We start from the raw sequence: 15696 nt of genomic DNA on the forward strand, positions 1-15696 counted from the left end.
TTCTCAAAGCCCTTGCCCTTCTGGGGTATGAAGGAAGCAAATTTGAGTTCAATCTGAAAAGGAGTTTTGTGACCGCTGGCTCTAACAATAGAATGGGCAGCATTGAGAAGGGTAAGCGCCCCAGCCCTAGAAATGTTCAGGAAGATCTGTTGCTGTCTGCTGGGGAGGCTGTTGAAGGGAGTCCATCCCCAAAGGGGGATAGCAAACTAGGCTCTCTAAATCTAGGATCTGTGGGGCTTAAAAGGCTGTCTGATCTCATCCTTTATAAACCTCTTGGTCCCAGGGTTAATGTCTTGTGCTTCCTCCTCATCAGCCCACCCAGAGCTGCCCAGGGAGCTGAATTCACAACTTCCTGCTCTCCTGGCCCTATGCAATTGAGGCTGCTGAACTTGACCTGTGCTGAGCAGGCTCCCTGTCAAGTACCTTGGAGCCCTCAGCAGGAGTCTCTGAGCAGAATGTCCCAAGTCCCTCTGCAGACTGGCATTTCTGATGGCCAAGGACTCTTAACTTCTGCCTCTTTGGAGGAGAAAGAAGGGAAATGGAAAGGTCCCCAGTGCCCTCTCATCAAGGGCTGCTTCTCCAGGCTGTGGATTATCCAGGCTACTGGGCTAATGACTCATTTTGCTTGAAAGAATGAAAGACTTAATGCTTGTGCTACCAGCTAGGAGGTGAGAATCAACCCCCTTACCATTCACAAGAGGACATTGAGAAGCAGAGAGAGGAAGTGACCTGCTCAAGGTCCCATGGTCTGCTATAGCTGGTCCCACTCCCACAACTCCTCACTCCCAATCCAGCATTTCCCCATTGTCCTACAGAGTCCAGCTCTAGCTGAAGGATTCAGATAACCATGTGAGCCAGCTCAGGCACAAAGCACCTAACTCAGAGCATGGACACAGCAGCCTGTGCTCCTCGGATGAGCAGCTGACCTTACATGGAAATATTCAGAAAGTCAGACACGGTGTCTGGGGTGGGGGAAGGGGAGTGGGCATAGCGCTTCATAATCCCTCTCTGAGCCGTGCCCAAACTCTGAGTGTGCCAGTCAGGCTGCAGGAAAATGTTTTATTAATCAACACAATGCCCTTTTGCTTGCTTCAGACAAGCTTCTGCTGGAGTGGGAGAGGGGAGAGGGGGGAGCTTGGCTTAGAAGACAGAAACACAAGTCCTCAAGTGCAAAACTCTCGGGAGAACTCCCAGCCGTTTCTGGAAGCAGAAGAGAAATGGGCTGGGAAGAAAGGAGAAAAGAAAATCTAGGGTCACATATGGCGTGTTGCTCTTCTTCATCTCTGCCGTGCAGAAATGGCATGAAAAAGGCAGAACGAGTCCAAGAGCTGCCACGTCAGAAAAGCCAGCAGAGAGGGGAGTGAGGAGCACAGCTCATGAAGAAAGAGCTGCACCTGGACATCACATTCCTCCAGGAGGGTGTGAAGCAGCACCCATGACATCCCAGGTCCCAGGAGGCTCCCCAGCACCCCGATCACTACTTCATCTCCTGGAATGGAAAGCAGCTGCAGATCACTGCAGAGGGCCTATTGCAGAGGGGTGTGGACAACAGGGAGCCTGTGCTCTGCCATGGGGTTCCAACAGGCTCCCCATCAGTGCCACTTCCATCCTTCAGCTCTCTTGACTGAGCCGTGGTCTCTCTGGTGGGCTGGAAGGAGGGGGCCAGTTGGGGGCTAAGTGATCCCCCAAAGCCAGGGTTAAGTAGGGAGACTGCCAGCCCCAGACTAGGACGTTCCACCCAGAACCAGAATCTCTTCAGATGAGGAGATGGCATAAGGAATTTTGAAAGTTATTATAAAAGATATTTACATAGGCTATTTATACAGTGCGCATATTTACAGTTTCCCCTCTCCCTCAAGTTAAACAAGCTCTACTAGTTTACAGTACAATTCCCACCTCTTTCTTTCCCCCCTCCTTTGCAAGTTCGTGCTTTGCCTGCTGCTGAGCTGCACGTGTCCTGTCTCCACCGGCCCACGCCCTGATCCCCACTCTTGGTGTCCGCCTGCTTTGTCTCCTGTGACTCTGACCTATCCTTGGTCACCATTCTACATCCACTCTTCACTCTCAGAACCTTTGCCAACAGCCCCCAGGAGTCTTTGAGCTGGGCACGATTGGGGGTGCTCCACCTTCTCTGCACAAGACAAAGGCTGGGGAAAGAGACTTCTCCTCCTCCTAGAGGACACGGTTCAGGCCGCATGGAAAGCTGGTGGTCAGTGATAGGGGCAGACACCAGCCAGACCAGTGCCAGTTTGTATCCCAGCTTCTCCGTTTACCAGGGTAAGTTCTGAGGAAGCCCAGGTTACAAGACACGGACAACAGTAGCCTCTCTCACACAGGGTGACAGGGAGGAGTCAATGGATCAACATAATTTTTATTTAGCACAGTTCCTGGAACACTGTAAAGGCTCAGTATAGTTAGTTACGATTCTTGCTGTTAATAAGGATAATAATGATAACGGTCCCTCCCTCACGTGTCAGGGCGAACCTGTTTCTACTCGTTCAGTCTCAGGAGGTGATGGCAAAGAGCTGCTTCTCCACCTTCTGAATAACAACCCTAAAGAGACTCGTGGGCGGCCATGAAATGGTCACAGCTGTCCTGGGGCCAGCCTCACTCTGTCTCCTAACCAACTGCAGATCATGCTTTCCCCTGAGGAGAGGTGGGAGTGGCCTCCCCTTTGTACCCTCATGCTGTGACCCCTCAGCTCTCCCAGTGTGTCAGGCCATTGGCCTTCACTCCCTCTGCCTTTTGCAAGCTTTACCTCTTTCTCAGCTTTGATTCCAACTTTTGATTCTCATTTTTACTTGCACTTGCTGATTGTTAGCTTCTCCTACAAGAGCGTTCGCTCTAGAGAATTTGTTTATTTTGTTCACAGATATATCCTCAGCCCCCAGCATCATGCCAGGTACATGGTAGACCTACAGTATTTGTTGTATAAACAATCGAATAGATGAATGCATTTAATTTTCCACCATAGTCTTTCAGGGGCCAGTTAAAAGTCCACTTCCTCCAAGAAGCTGTCCCTGATTTCTGCTTCCTCCACCTTCTCTTCACATTTTCCTGTCCCTTCCTTCTGTCTCTTACCTTATCAAGTCCAGGAATACAGCTCACTGAGCCTCATGCGTCTGTTACTCGACTCCTATAAAGCTAGTGGATGCTACTGAAGTCAAAGGGCCTCACTCTGAATCCAGCAGTGCTACTGCAATGAGAGAGCTTGCCGTGGTGCCTCAGTCTTCTCCTCTGCTGAATGGGAGCCTGTACTCACTTCACAGGATTTAGTCCCCAACCCTTTTCCCTCTTTGCAGCCCCTTATGCAATTAGGGCTGTGTCTTGTTCACAGTGATAGCTCCATGTATGTTTGCTGAATTGCTGAACCATCACTTCCCCCAGTTGCTTATCAAGGGACAGGTATCTCCTAAAGGGACTAGATCAGGGGATGCTCCTAGTGACCCAGGGAGTACACCTGACATTCTTCTTAAAGGAGCATAGAGAGTAGTGCTATCAGGGTCTCAGGCACTTGGAAGCTCTGCCCAAAGGTCTGGTCCTACGAGGACCAGGACTGTGCCCCTCTACAAAGGCTGGATCACTCTGCATTAGAGTCATCATCCTTGGCCAGTCACAGATAGTTCTTGGACTGTGACCATTCACCCTATCTCTCATCCATATGCATATGGCAATGTAAAGGTCTTTTTTTTTTTTTTTGGCCATAGGGCATGTACACTTGCTGGAGAGAGACAGAAACAAGCAGAAAGAGAAAGTGAGAAGTCAACTCCCCCCCTGCCCCAGGAGTGATAGCCATACCACAATCCCCTTTCCTCCATTCTCCTCTAGAGATTTTAGACATGCCTACACATGCACTCAGGATGAGCTTTAAGCCACTAGGTCCAGGTCCAGGACTCAAACCATGGTTGGCCATGTGGGAATCCAGCACCTTAGCCATCATACCACCTGCTAAGGATCTCTTCATTTTTCTTTTTGGCAAAGCAAAATAAACAAAAACAATAACAACAACAACAAAACCCAAATACTGCTTTTCTGAGTGAGTGCTATTTATCTAATTATCAATATAGAAGACTTAGCAAAACCTTGTTTTACTCAGAAAACTGACCTGACCTTTTAGCTCCAGCAGAAACACAGTATGAGAGGGAACTTACACAGACCAAGAGCAGAGACTGGATGACAACATCAACAAAGCTGTTCACAATACTCCCAACAGGGAGGAGGGGACAAATGCCAGAGAAATAGGGCATGGGCCAGGAAACCTTCCCCTTCCCCTTCCCCTCTTCTCTCCCTTCATTTCTCCTTGGCCAATCTCATCTCTTTTTCCTGCTTCCACTGATGGTTTTGGAAACTGCCTCTTCGCCCCTTCCCTGTCCTCCCTGCTAGGCTCCAGAACCATTTCTCATCTGTCTGCTGGCCACCTCAAAGACACTCTGGGTCAAACATTGCGGTCCAAAGCCAAGCTCACTGTCTCTACCTTTCCTCTAGAACTCCTGCCAACCTACTTCTCCTTGAACATTTGCCAATTCCATACTGCTAGTCATCCGGCCTTGCAATTCCAGAGTTCCCTTTGACTTCTCCTCGGTATCTTTCTGTTCTCGTTTTTGTCTCTCCTTTTCTACTGCAACTGCCCTGAGTCAGGCTTTCACTACCTCTTACTTGGATTAGTCTTCTGGTTGACTGATCAGGCTGAGTCCTGTGTCCAAGGGCTCCCCTCTAACATTCATCCAGAAGGCAGCTGCCGAACAAACCTTCCTGATCAACGTGTCACTGGAATGCCATTAGTGGCAGGCTCTCTAATGCCTTACCAAATGAATTCCTTACCCTAATATTTTAGGCTTTCTGCACCTCTAGAAAATTTTTGTCCCTGCTTATCCCCAGCTATTTTCCTCTTCATACACTCTGAATACTAGTAAGCTGGTATATTAGTTAAGCTTCCCAAACAGCATGCCTTTTTGCAATTTACTTGGATTTCCTATATCTACCTATCAAAATTCTACCCACTGTTGTTGATCTAGCTAAAATGTCACCTTTTCTATGAAACCAATCATTCATTCATCAGCAAATATTCATTCAGCGTTTATTCTGCATCAAACACTCCTGATCATTTCAGCATTTGCCCCATTCTCTTATACACTTTTGGAAACATGCTCGGTTCCCCTGCTCGATTGTAAACTTCCTAGGACAGAACTGACATCTTGTTCATGTCTACACTCCCATTATGTGTCTTGCACCTATTTCCTCAAAGTGGCTGGTTGTGTGCAATTCTACCTGTTTGAGGGGAGAGGATGGGAGGTGGAGGGTGATGTCTCACAGCTAAAAATCTTTGCTCATCTCTCAATAATTTTGTTGAATTAAATCAAGATGTCCACTGTTTTGGTATCATTTTGTTTAATTCTCCCAGTTTCTTTTTCTGCTCAAGTATGCATGTCCAGAAAGAAGTAAAAATAAACTAATGATACTTCTCAGCAGCTATAAGCCCATAATTATGGTTAACTCTCTGTTATCCAAGCCACTGGAAAACGTGTCAAAAAGAATCCCACGCCAGAAACATAAAAACATTATTTCCACCAGTCTTTGACATGGGATTGTCTAATTTTTTTGGGGGGGGAGGGTATTGTCTAAATTTTAGGCAGCTGGTTTGTCTTTCTAATTCTGTTTGGCCGATCAGTTGAGATTTGCATTTACAGTCTCTCAGTACCTGCCTGGGTAACAGGAACAGAAGAAAGGATGGAGGACTATGCTGGTGGGAGGACTCCAGGTCAGAAAGAAACATCTACTTTACAACCACCAAGGCAAGGCTTCCAAAGTGTCAGCACAGACTATGGTTGGGCTACCTCACTGATGGTTACCAAGGAGGGAGACTTCTCAGCCCCCTAAATAGTCCACATGGCTGTCCAGAATTGGTTTTTGTTTAAAGAAGACAACAAAGTGCCTCCGGGACTAATCAGGTTCTGGGAAGGTGCAGCATTGGGCTTCTAGTCTTGTTGGGGGCAGGAAGTGCCTTGCTGTGCTACTGGGAACCACTGGATGCCAATCAAAGAAAAGGAGATTTGCAATTTTCACATTGATAGCCAGATAATGTAGGGGGGACAGTTCCCCCTTCTCAGTTCTGAAGCAAACAAATATCACATGTGGTGATTCGGCAGCTGCATTAGTTGGGGGAAAATTGATGCACATTTCGTGTGTCAGAGAGCTGAATCCCAGAGAATGGAGCCAGCCTCCCAGAAAATGGTTTCTTTATATAGTTTCATCCATTTATTGTTTGATTGGACTTTCTGTATATTAAATTCAAGCTGTTCTGCTGCTCATGGGTATTATGATGCGTTGGCTCGGTGGGAAATAATGAAGGTGATGGGATTTTACAGCATCACATTACAAAGGAGGCGTCCCCCGCCTCATCCATCTCTCCATCAACTAGCTTGTGTGTGAGGTGGCACTTATATTAAAACGATTTTTCTGATTCCGCTTAATGACACTCATTCGAGTCCTGACACCAGGAATATGATTACATGAGCTGAAGGCAGTCTCCTTCCATCCAGTCATGGTCAGCCAAGTCTGAACTACCTTCTCTCCGTGTCTCCACCTTCCCACGTAGCCATCATTTGCAGCGAATTGGGAAGAGGGAAGTGGGGGTAGTGGGGAGGCAGGCTGGACAGAGACAGGGGAGCTGGACTCAACCTGGAGGCCATCAGAGTTGAGCCTCTTAGTAGAGAACTCTGGATGCCCCCAAAGCCCTGTGGGAACTCCTTCCTCCCTGTCACAAACAAATACCCATTAGAAGGTGGTCTGAGGGCAGTACTGTGTTCATCCAGGAGAATTCTGGGGGTCTGATCACCCTGAAAGGAGGGTGGCTGTATGTAGTGCCACCTATCTGAGGGCAGGGGATTAGATGGGGACATGGCGGGGTAGAGGGTGTCTCACAGCTAAAAGTCTTGGCTCTTCTGTCCAATCTGGCCTAGACAAGAGCTCTTTCCTGGGCGAGAGAAACAAAATTATTCAAGTAGTTACGGAGGGGCTCGTCCCCCCTTAGGAGGGGAAAGTCATGCCGCCTTTTATTTACACTATTTTAAGGCAGAATAATTGCTGCTCCTCGGGAAGGATCATGTTTGTGTTTATAGGCAGGCGTGTTTAAAGAGGGAAACCCAAACAAACCAGAGAGGGGGGAAGGAGAGGGAGAGGTTGAGATCGATTTTGAAGGATTCCAGAAGAGAACTGTGAAATGGGAACCAGTCTGGAAATCCCTTTCCCAAAACTGCGGCCATTAGAGTTGCTGGAAGGGACGACAAATCCAACCTGATGCTCCCTGTGTGAAGCATCCAAACAGCTGAAGCCCCTCCAGTGCGAATTCATCTTTCCCTCTTCTGCAGCCCTGCAGCCCTTTGGCCACTCTCTGTTTCAGAATGGCCTCTCGTTTCCATTTCTGAACCTAGACAGACCCCTCATGGCAGTGAGCTCCATGGCCAGCCCCTTGCCAGATGGCCCTAAACGTTGCCTGTGTAAGGAACTTCTATCCAGGTGTGGAGCTCCCTGCTTACTGCCAGCTCCAGTTTACTCTGAGATGCCTGGGCTACAACTTGGGCTCTCTGGGCTTGTTCGTTCCATGTTGAGGTCTCGGCTACCCTGGGCCTTGGAGCCATCCTGCAAGGCCTCAAGGACTCTTCCGGTGACATGCTTCTGCCAGGGGTGGAGAAGGTCTAACACTGTGTCTTCCCAGCCAGTCCCTGCTTGTGGGAGTGGTGAAGTTTTTGGTTAGCTTGGTACGAGCAGAATCAGCAGGCACTTGCTGAGAAAACTCCCTATGGCCTCTATCTCCAAATACAGGTGGAATCTCTCGCATCATCCATTTCCACTGTCATAGCCCTCGACCCCTGCCACATTATTCCTTGCCTAGGTCTTGTGGTAGCTTCTTCCCTACAATGCATTTACTACCCAGCAACCAGAGGAACTCTGAAAATGTCAGTCAGTAGCTTAAAACTCTCCCATGGCTTTCCATGCCTAGTGGAGAGAAGGCAAAGTCCTTGTGGAGGACCCTGCATGAGCTGCTCTCCTGTAACTCTCTGTTCTCATCTCCTGGTGCTCCCTGGTATCTTGTTCTTGTAGCTCAACCATTAAGACCCTTTTGCCACTCCAAGAATAGGGTACCAAGGCCCTTCCTGTCTGATGGCCTTTGAGTTTGTTGTTGGCTCTGCTGGGAATGCTATTCCCCCAGCTACCACATTGCTTCACGTCTCTGCTCAAATTCACCTTATCGGAGAGGCCCTCCATGCTTGGCACTCCCTATCTCACACTGCATTTTTCTCTGTAGCCCAATAATGATGTTTTTATTCATCTATTTATTTGCTGTTTGGTTCTTCTCCTAGAATGTGAGCACTACAGAGACTGCATTCTTCACTGCAATATTCTGAGTGCCTAGCAGGTACTCAGGAACATGGATTGAGAAAGCAAACTGAATGGAAATGGAGAGAAACATCAAGAGTTGAGAGGCTAATCTGTGGCTCTCTCTACTCCTCCCTGGCCACAGAGTCTGCAGCAAGGAGGATGGCCAAGTGACCAAAAGTAGTGAAAAGGCTAAGATGCAAACTTTTCCTGCTAATGCTGATATGAACTACAGAACACCCTGTTTGGTTTTCCTGTGTTTGCCTTGCCATGACATGATGATAAAATTTGGATAGCACTTTTTGTTGGTTCTCATGATAACCAAAAGATGATTATCCAAAGGAGAAAACTGAGCCTGGGTAAACTAAGGTCTAAACCTGTTTGTCTGAATAAATAGCCCACTACATATCAGGCTCAGTGCTAGGCACAAGTCATACAATGATCTTTGGAACAGAGAACAGCCCTTGAAGGGCTCTCATCCTTGAAGAGGTCGCATAAATAGCTGAAGTTAATAAAATGCTGCATGACTAGACTAGACAGAGGGCTGCAAGGGCTGCAACGGGTGGCAAGCAGAGAGTACTCAGCTCCTGGAGACCAGGAAGGCCTCCTGGAGGAGACAGGCAGAGCTGAGTTTCATGATTGAAGCCAGCCAGACACAAGAACAGAGCAGTTTCTGGAGAAGTAGGAAGAGTGTCTGAGTTCAAAGGGTGAGAACTGAGTCTCACTCGATTCAGGTTTCCTGTAGCTGCCATGGGGCTGACATGTGATCACCGTGTCTCTGTATTCACAGGGCTTCTATGCTGCCTGGTGCACAGTAGGCCCTCAATAAATACTGAACACTCAAACATTCCTTACTGGAATGTAGTTCTGATCCCTCTCTTAGGAATTTTAGCACTGGAGAACTGTCAGTTAAGAAATTAAAAAAATAATAATAATAAGGGACTGAGGCCATCTGTCCTAGTAAGTGTCCTGTGATCAGAGTCCCCTGGGCAGGGACTCACCACCTTGCAGGTGGGCACTGTTAGCCAGTGTCCCGGGCCAACACACTCAGGCACTGGGAGATGGGCCTCAGAGGCAGTAGATGAGGTGCAGCTAGAATTTGGAGAACTGAAGGGTTAACAAAAATGGATCTTGAATTGGCTCCACTTCTGGCTCTGGGGAGAGCCTGACCAAGTACCCCATTCTGTGGCCTGCCGGTATTGATCTCCCAGGTCTAGTCTCCAGAGCCTCCTGGAAGCTCAGGCAGGCCCATTCCAGGATTATGTTTTAAAGGAAAATGCAAATCACCTGGAGGCTGCTTCATGCTTGGAAGAAGTAAAAATCGATTCTGTTTTCGTTAAAGTGATTTTTGGACACTGTCAAAAGCTCTCCCATCTCAGAGCACGAGGTAACAGATAGGCTGCCGGTCTCAATTACATAACTGAGCCAACCAGGTAGTGGCAGGCCACCTCATTGGGAGCAGATGCTGCTCTGTGCCCTTCCCTAAGAGAGAAAAGCACGGTCTCCTCCTGGAGCTGGCCCTCCATGACCCTTGTGGACACTTGCTCATAGGACTTTTGACCTGTGCTCCCTTCTCCACACTCCCATCCAAATTCCCACAGTGGACTGGCTTGGGCAGTCATGGCCAATCAACATGTCAAGCAAGGTTAAACAAAATAAAGGAGGAAGATCTGCTTTGAAACCGCTTACGTCATGTAATACATTCCATAAACAATTATGTTGGTCTGATTTAATATTGGGAGTTCTATGGTAACCCTTCCCTCTGTTAACTGAGATAATTGGGGATTTATTTTATTTATAGCATCAATTATGAGCACGGAAATGAATCCTTGAATGGTGCATTTGGGAGCTCAACTGTCAAGGGGGCAGAAGGGAAACCTGGGCGGAGCACCAAGGTCTTTGGGAGCAGATGCTGCTCTGTGCCCTTCCCTAAGAGAGAAAAGCACGGTCTCCTCCTGGAGCTGGCCCTCCATGACCCTTGTGGACACTTGCTCATAGGACTTTTGACCTGTGCTCCCTTCTCCACACTCCCATCCAAATTCCCACAGTGGACTGGCTTGGGCAGTCATGGCCAATCAACATGTCAAGCAAGGTTAAACAAAATAAAGGAGGAAGATCTGCTTTGAAACCGCTTACGTCATGTAATACATTCCATAAACAATTATGTTGGTCTGATTTAATATTGGGAGTTCTATGGTAACCCTTCCCTCTGTTAACTGAGATAATTGGGGATTTATTTTATTTATAGCATCAATTATGAGCACGGAAATGAATCCTTGAATGGTGCATTTGGGAGCTCAACTGTCAAGGGGGCAGAAGGGAAACCTGGGCGGAGCACCAAGGTCTTCCCCATCAGCCCAGGAGGCCACAGAGGAAAACCATCCTCAAGTCCTGAAGGCAGCTGGGCGGTTACTGTCCTCATGTGTCTAAGGTATTTTGAGATAGTAAAGAAATGGCAATAATTGGTTCCAGGAGCTCTATCCCTGGAGGACACCTGAGTAACATCAGTGAGGTGCTGGGAAAGCAGGCAGAGATGGCAACCAGAGCCAGGAAGAGCGAGCGCCTGTGCTCAGCAGATCGGCCCCAGCTCTGCAAGGAGCTGAGGACAGTCTAACTAGGCTGGAAGGAAGAACTCGGGGAAGAGGTAAGGCGGGGAGAATCTGGAGCCAGGAGGAGCCAGGGGTCTGCTGGGAGCTGTTGGAAGCAATCAGACTGTGCTAGATTTTGGTCTTTGATATTTCATGGCCATTTGAGGCTCAAATGCCAGTGCAGAGTAAGAAAAAGATGAGCTTCTGGAATGGCTAGTCACAGCTACTACTAGTCAGAACAGAAACCAGCCAGGGAAGAGGGTTTCTCCAGTGAAACCTCCAGAAAAGGCAAGAAGATCCCCATAGCCCTGCAGAGCATCTCAGCAGAAGAGTCAGACACCAGGCAGAGGCTCTCCTCTCTCCCAGGGGCCAGGGCTGGGGCAGAGCACACAGGGCTGAGGAGGCTGCAGGCTCTGCAGCCTTAAATATTGGATCCACTCTTGAGAGAGAACGGTTAGGTCTAAAAGGGACTGAGAGTTTTACCAGGCCAAGCAAATGGAGAAGGCGCCACATTTACACTGACCTATCCATTAAAAAGCATTTTGCCAAGCACCTGCAAAGTACAGCCAAGCAATGAGCCTGGTAATGGTGCTAACTGCCAGCTCAGGTCAAAGTCAAAGTAGCCCGATCCGGCACAGAGTTATACCAGCTGGGGTAGAGGGAAAGAAAAGGCTGCTTTTCCACTCAATACCTGAGTTTAAGAAAGACACTGTGAAAGGTCTCCTTTCCTGCCCATTTGGTTCTCCTCACAGAGGCCACTCATTCTGATGCCCTGGGGAGGGCAAAACAAACGTGTTCATTGTCAGGTGTGGGATGAGGGAGCCCACCGGGCCCACAGTCAGGGGAAATATGCCTCTCTCCAGCTCAGGAATCCTTCCCTTCCTCTCTGCCTTCACTCTCCGGAAAAGCCCACCTGCTCCCCTCCAGGAAAGCAACAGTGAGGCCAAGACTGTCCACTACCTGATGCTCAACTTGGGATAGAAGGTGAATGCCAAAGGAAATCAGCAGTTTCCCCAGTGTCAGTAAAACACTGAATTTTGCTATGATAGCAGCCATTCATTTCTAAGGCAGTGCTTAAACTGTCCAGAAGGAAAGGTTTTCTTTTTAAAGTCAGTGTGCCCAGTATAGTGCCTGGCCTATAGTACTCACTGGGCTGATGCTTTCTCAACTAGCAATATGACTAGAGTAGACTATTTCACCTCGAGGCCATGAATAAAAAAGGCAGTAACCCTGAAGGCCTGGTTTCTACTCTGGCCCTGATGGTACAGGAATGAGCAGTGTTGTCAGTAAAAGGAGGAAGGACACCAGAGACGGCCTGAAAACCAGCTCAGCTACGTGGCTAAAGGAAGTGTACTAACCTCTCTGGGCCTCACCTTCTGCATCATTTAAAGGTACAGGATGTTTCCCACCTTGCAGGGCTGTGTGAAGACTTAGATAATGTATGCAGAGAGCTCAGCACACTGCTGACACATAGTAGGCACCCATATGCTGCTATACTACTAATAAAAGTAATGGGCAGATGGCCAGCGAGGTTACCATTGATCTCCTCTGAAACGATCCCATTTTAACTCTGGCATCCATCAATCTGCCCCATTTTTCTCCTCTGGCAGTCCTGAGGCATCCCTCTGGTGTCATGAGTCCCATCAGGGGGCACTCGAGGACATTGGCAGGCAGAGTTATATCAGTAGCATGGCTAGGGTGAGAGTGGGGTGCCTGGCCATGGGCGAGATCTCCTTCCAAAAGGTGAAAGGATGACCAGCCTGGAAGAGACAAAGTTAGTTCCCCTTTCTGACAGTGGTCAGTTCCCCATTTTATCCCTAAATGTCCCGCTGTGCCAAAAAGTGCATATATACCGCCAGAGCCAAGAGACACAAGGTCAAATGACCAAACATTCTTACCCACTCTGGTGAGCAGCTATTTGAAGAAGTATGTGTGTATGTGTTTGTGTGTGTGTGTGTGTGTGTGTGTGTATGTAACAGAAGGAAGGGGCAGGAAGGGGCAGATAAGAAGTAAAGGGAATGCCCCAATCAAATGTGGCTTTCACAAACAGATGGTGACACCCTTTGCTCTTCCCTTGCTACTCCCACCCCCTCCCGTGTGGCAGAATGACAAATGTAATCATTTTAAAAGGTCCCATCACCTGCTCAGTCATTCCCAATGCCAAAAAGTGCATATATACCGCCAGAGCCAAGAGACACAAGGTCAAATGACCAAACATTCTTACCCACTCTGGTGAGCAGCTATTTGAAGAAGTATGTGTGTATGTGTTTGTGTGTGTGTGTGTGTGTGTGTGTATGTAACAGAAGGAAGGGGCAGGAAGGGGCAGATAAGAAGTAAAGGGAATGCCCCAATCAAATGTGGCTTTCACAAACAGATGGTGACACCCTTTGCTCTTCCCTTGCTACTCCCACCCCCTCCCGTGTGGCAGAATGACAAATGTAATCATTTTAAAAGGTCCCATCACCTGCTCAGTCATTCCCAATAAGCACACACAGCACTACGGAAACACCGACACTGCCGCCACAGGGTTTCGGCCAGGAAAAAATCGAATCACCAGGACGCCACCAACTGAATTGTCAAAGACCAAATAAAAAGCTTCATGAATTCTCCATCAGCAATATAACGCTTCCTGGCCTAAGCAAATATAGACCCAGCATATGAATTGTGGAGGGATTTTGCATTATTCTCAATGGCTTCCAACGGCTGAAGCAGAAACCCCTATGAAATCTATGTCTCCATAAAGCTGCCTTTATTGGCTCTAATCCTGTTAGGGTGAAGGCTGTAATCTCCTTTCTGAGCCCCCTTGCTCTGATGGAAAGCTTCACATCACACCACCATAAATACATTTCTGTGACCTCAGCCAGAAAGGGGACCTCAGAGAGATGGAAGAGACAGAGTCACTTGTGCCCTCACCGAGCACCTGTCCCTCCCTCCTATGATATTGCTACTTCTGCGTCTGATCCATTCAGACCATCTCACGGCCGCCCAGGTAGGCCAGGTCATTTAATCACTGACTCAGGGTGAAAAAGCAAGATTGCTCCTCCTTGAATGGGAAAAAAACAAACCAGGTGCCTCACTTTGCAGAACCCAAATCAGAGTCACTTAGAGAAAGTCCGCTCAGAGCCAGTAAACCCTGGCACATCTGCAGCAGCAGAGGAGAAAGTGAGGTGAAAGGGAAACCAGCCTGCAAATACATTACGAAGAAGATATGCAGGAAGGGTCCAGAGACAGCTCAGTGTCTTCTGGTAATGGAAATCTGGACTCTTACAACCTCCACAGAACCCACCATTGTTTCCCTCCCTGTCCACTGCCCTGTCTTTCTCCCGGAGGCACCCCTTGAATGGACGCATGCATGTGAGAAGGCAGCCTTCACCCCACCTTGTGACATCACACGCACATACATAATGCATGGCTGATAAAGGAAATGGTGACTTAATTTCCCAAGTTTTACAAAATACATCCCTATCCCCAAAGGAAAACTCAGAGCAAGCCACCACCCCACTCCTGAACGAATCCCATGTTGCAGCTTCTCCTGACCCCACAACTTGGGTGAGGGACTCTTCCCTCCTCTCCCCAATCCGGACATTCCCCCAAGCTTCATTCCATCCACCTCAGCCCTTGTCTACTCCACTAGCAACGACTTACCCCAGCGTGGTCATGGTGACAATGGTGTACCAAAATGAGGCGGGGATGCTCGTGAACTTGCTGGCAGAGGAGCCCTTCTCGGCATAGAACATCACAGTGGCAAAGATGATGATGGCCATGGTGAGGGAGAAGAGGAGGAAGCCGAGTTCAGAGGCACAGCTCTTCAGCGTGTAGCCCAGGATCCGCAAGCCCTGGGAGTGGCGGGAGAACTTGAAGATCCTGAAGACCCGGAAGACCCGGAGCGTGACGAAGGCCCCGGACACGTCCTCGTTGTTGGTCATGACCAGGCCGATGTAATAGGGCATGATGGCCACCACGTCGATGATGCTCATCACGCTGCGGATGAAGCGGTAGCGGCTGGGCGCCGCGAAGAGCCGGAGGAGGTACTCCACCGTGAAGATCATGACGCAGGCGGTGTCCAGGCAGAAGAAGGCCACGGAGTAGCGCTCTCCGCATGGCAGCTCCTTGCTCCCCGGCACCGTGCCGCACGGCACCGTCTCCACCACGTTGGTGATGACAGAGACGGCAATGAAGAAACCAGTCACGTAGTAGAAGACCAGGGCCATGGTGCTGGTGTGCGGGTTCTCGAAGGCCCGCCACATGGTCTGGCGGAAGCTGAGCGAGGGCATGGACTCCTGGTTGTTCTCCGAGTCATTGTCGTCCATGAGCCGCTCGGCGTTCTCCCTCTTGCGGTCTTTATACTCCTCGTAGCAGCAGTCTCCGATGATCTCGGGCAGGATGCCGTAGAAAGCCAGCTCGTCGTCGTAGGCCGAGATGCACTCGTAGCGCGGGTAGTGCAGCTTCCCAGTGCGGTAGAAGTTGAGCACGCAGCGGAACACTTCCGGGTCCCGGTCGAAGAAGTACTCCTTGGTGTCCTCATTGAAGAAGAACTCCTTCTCCGTGCTACCCAGCAGCGTGTCCGGGTAGCGCTCCAGTGTGGTCCTCCAGGTCTGGAACCTCCGCCCGCTCACGTTGAGGATGATCAGCTCGTCCTGCCGCTTGTTCTTGTCGGCCGGGGCCAGGGGCATAGGGCAGTTGGCCACGGGCATCCACCCAATGGCAGCTGCCCGCGCCAAAAGCCGCCCGG

The 15696-nt window shown here is 49.1% G+C and overlaps 1 protein-coding gene across 2 annotated transcripts in view; it reads right to left on the reverse strand.

The window, feature by feature from the left end:
* The window catches only part of KCND3 (potassium voltage-gated channel subfamily D member 3), a 236813-nt gene extending 221131 nt beyond the window's left edge, over window positions 1–15682 (reverse strand). For both annotated transcript variants that reach the window (XM_014588231.1, XM_006149660.2), the window contains exon 1: window positions 14610–15682. In XM_014588231.1, the coding sequence (XP_014443717.1) occupies window positions 14610–15658 (1049 nt within the window). In that variant the 5' untranslated portion in view covers window positions 15659–15682. The remainder of the gene's footprint in view (window positions 1–14609) is intronic.
* Between the last annotated feature and the right edge of the window lie 14 nt (window positions 15683–15696).

This window comes from Tupaia chinensis, unplaced genomic scaffold (assembly GCF_000334495.1).
Source record: "Tupaia chinensis unplaced genomic scaffold, TupChi_1.0 Scaffold000270_2, whole genome shotgun sequence".
NCBI lineage: Eukaryota > Metazoa > Chordata > Mammalia > Scandentia > Tupaiidae > Tupaia > Tupaia belangeri.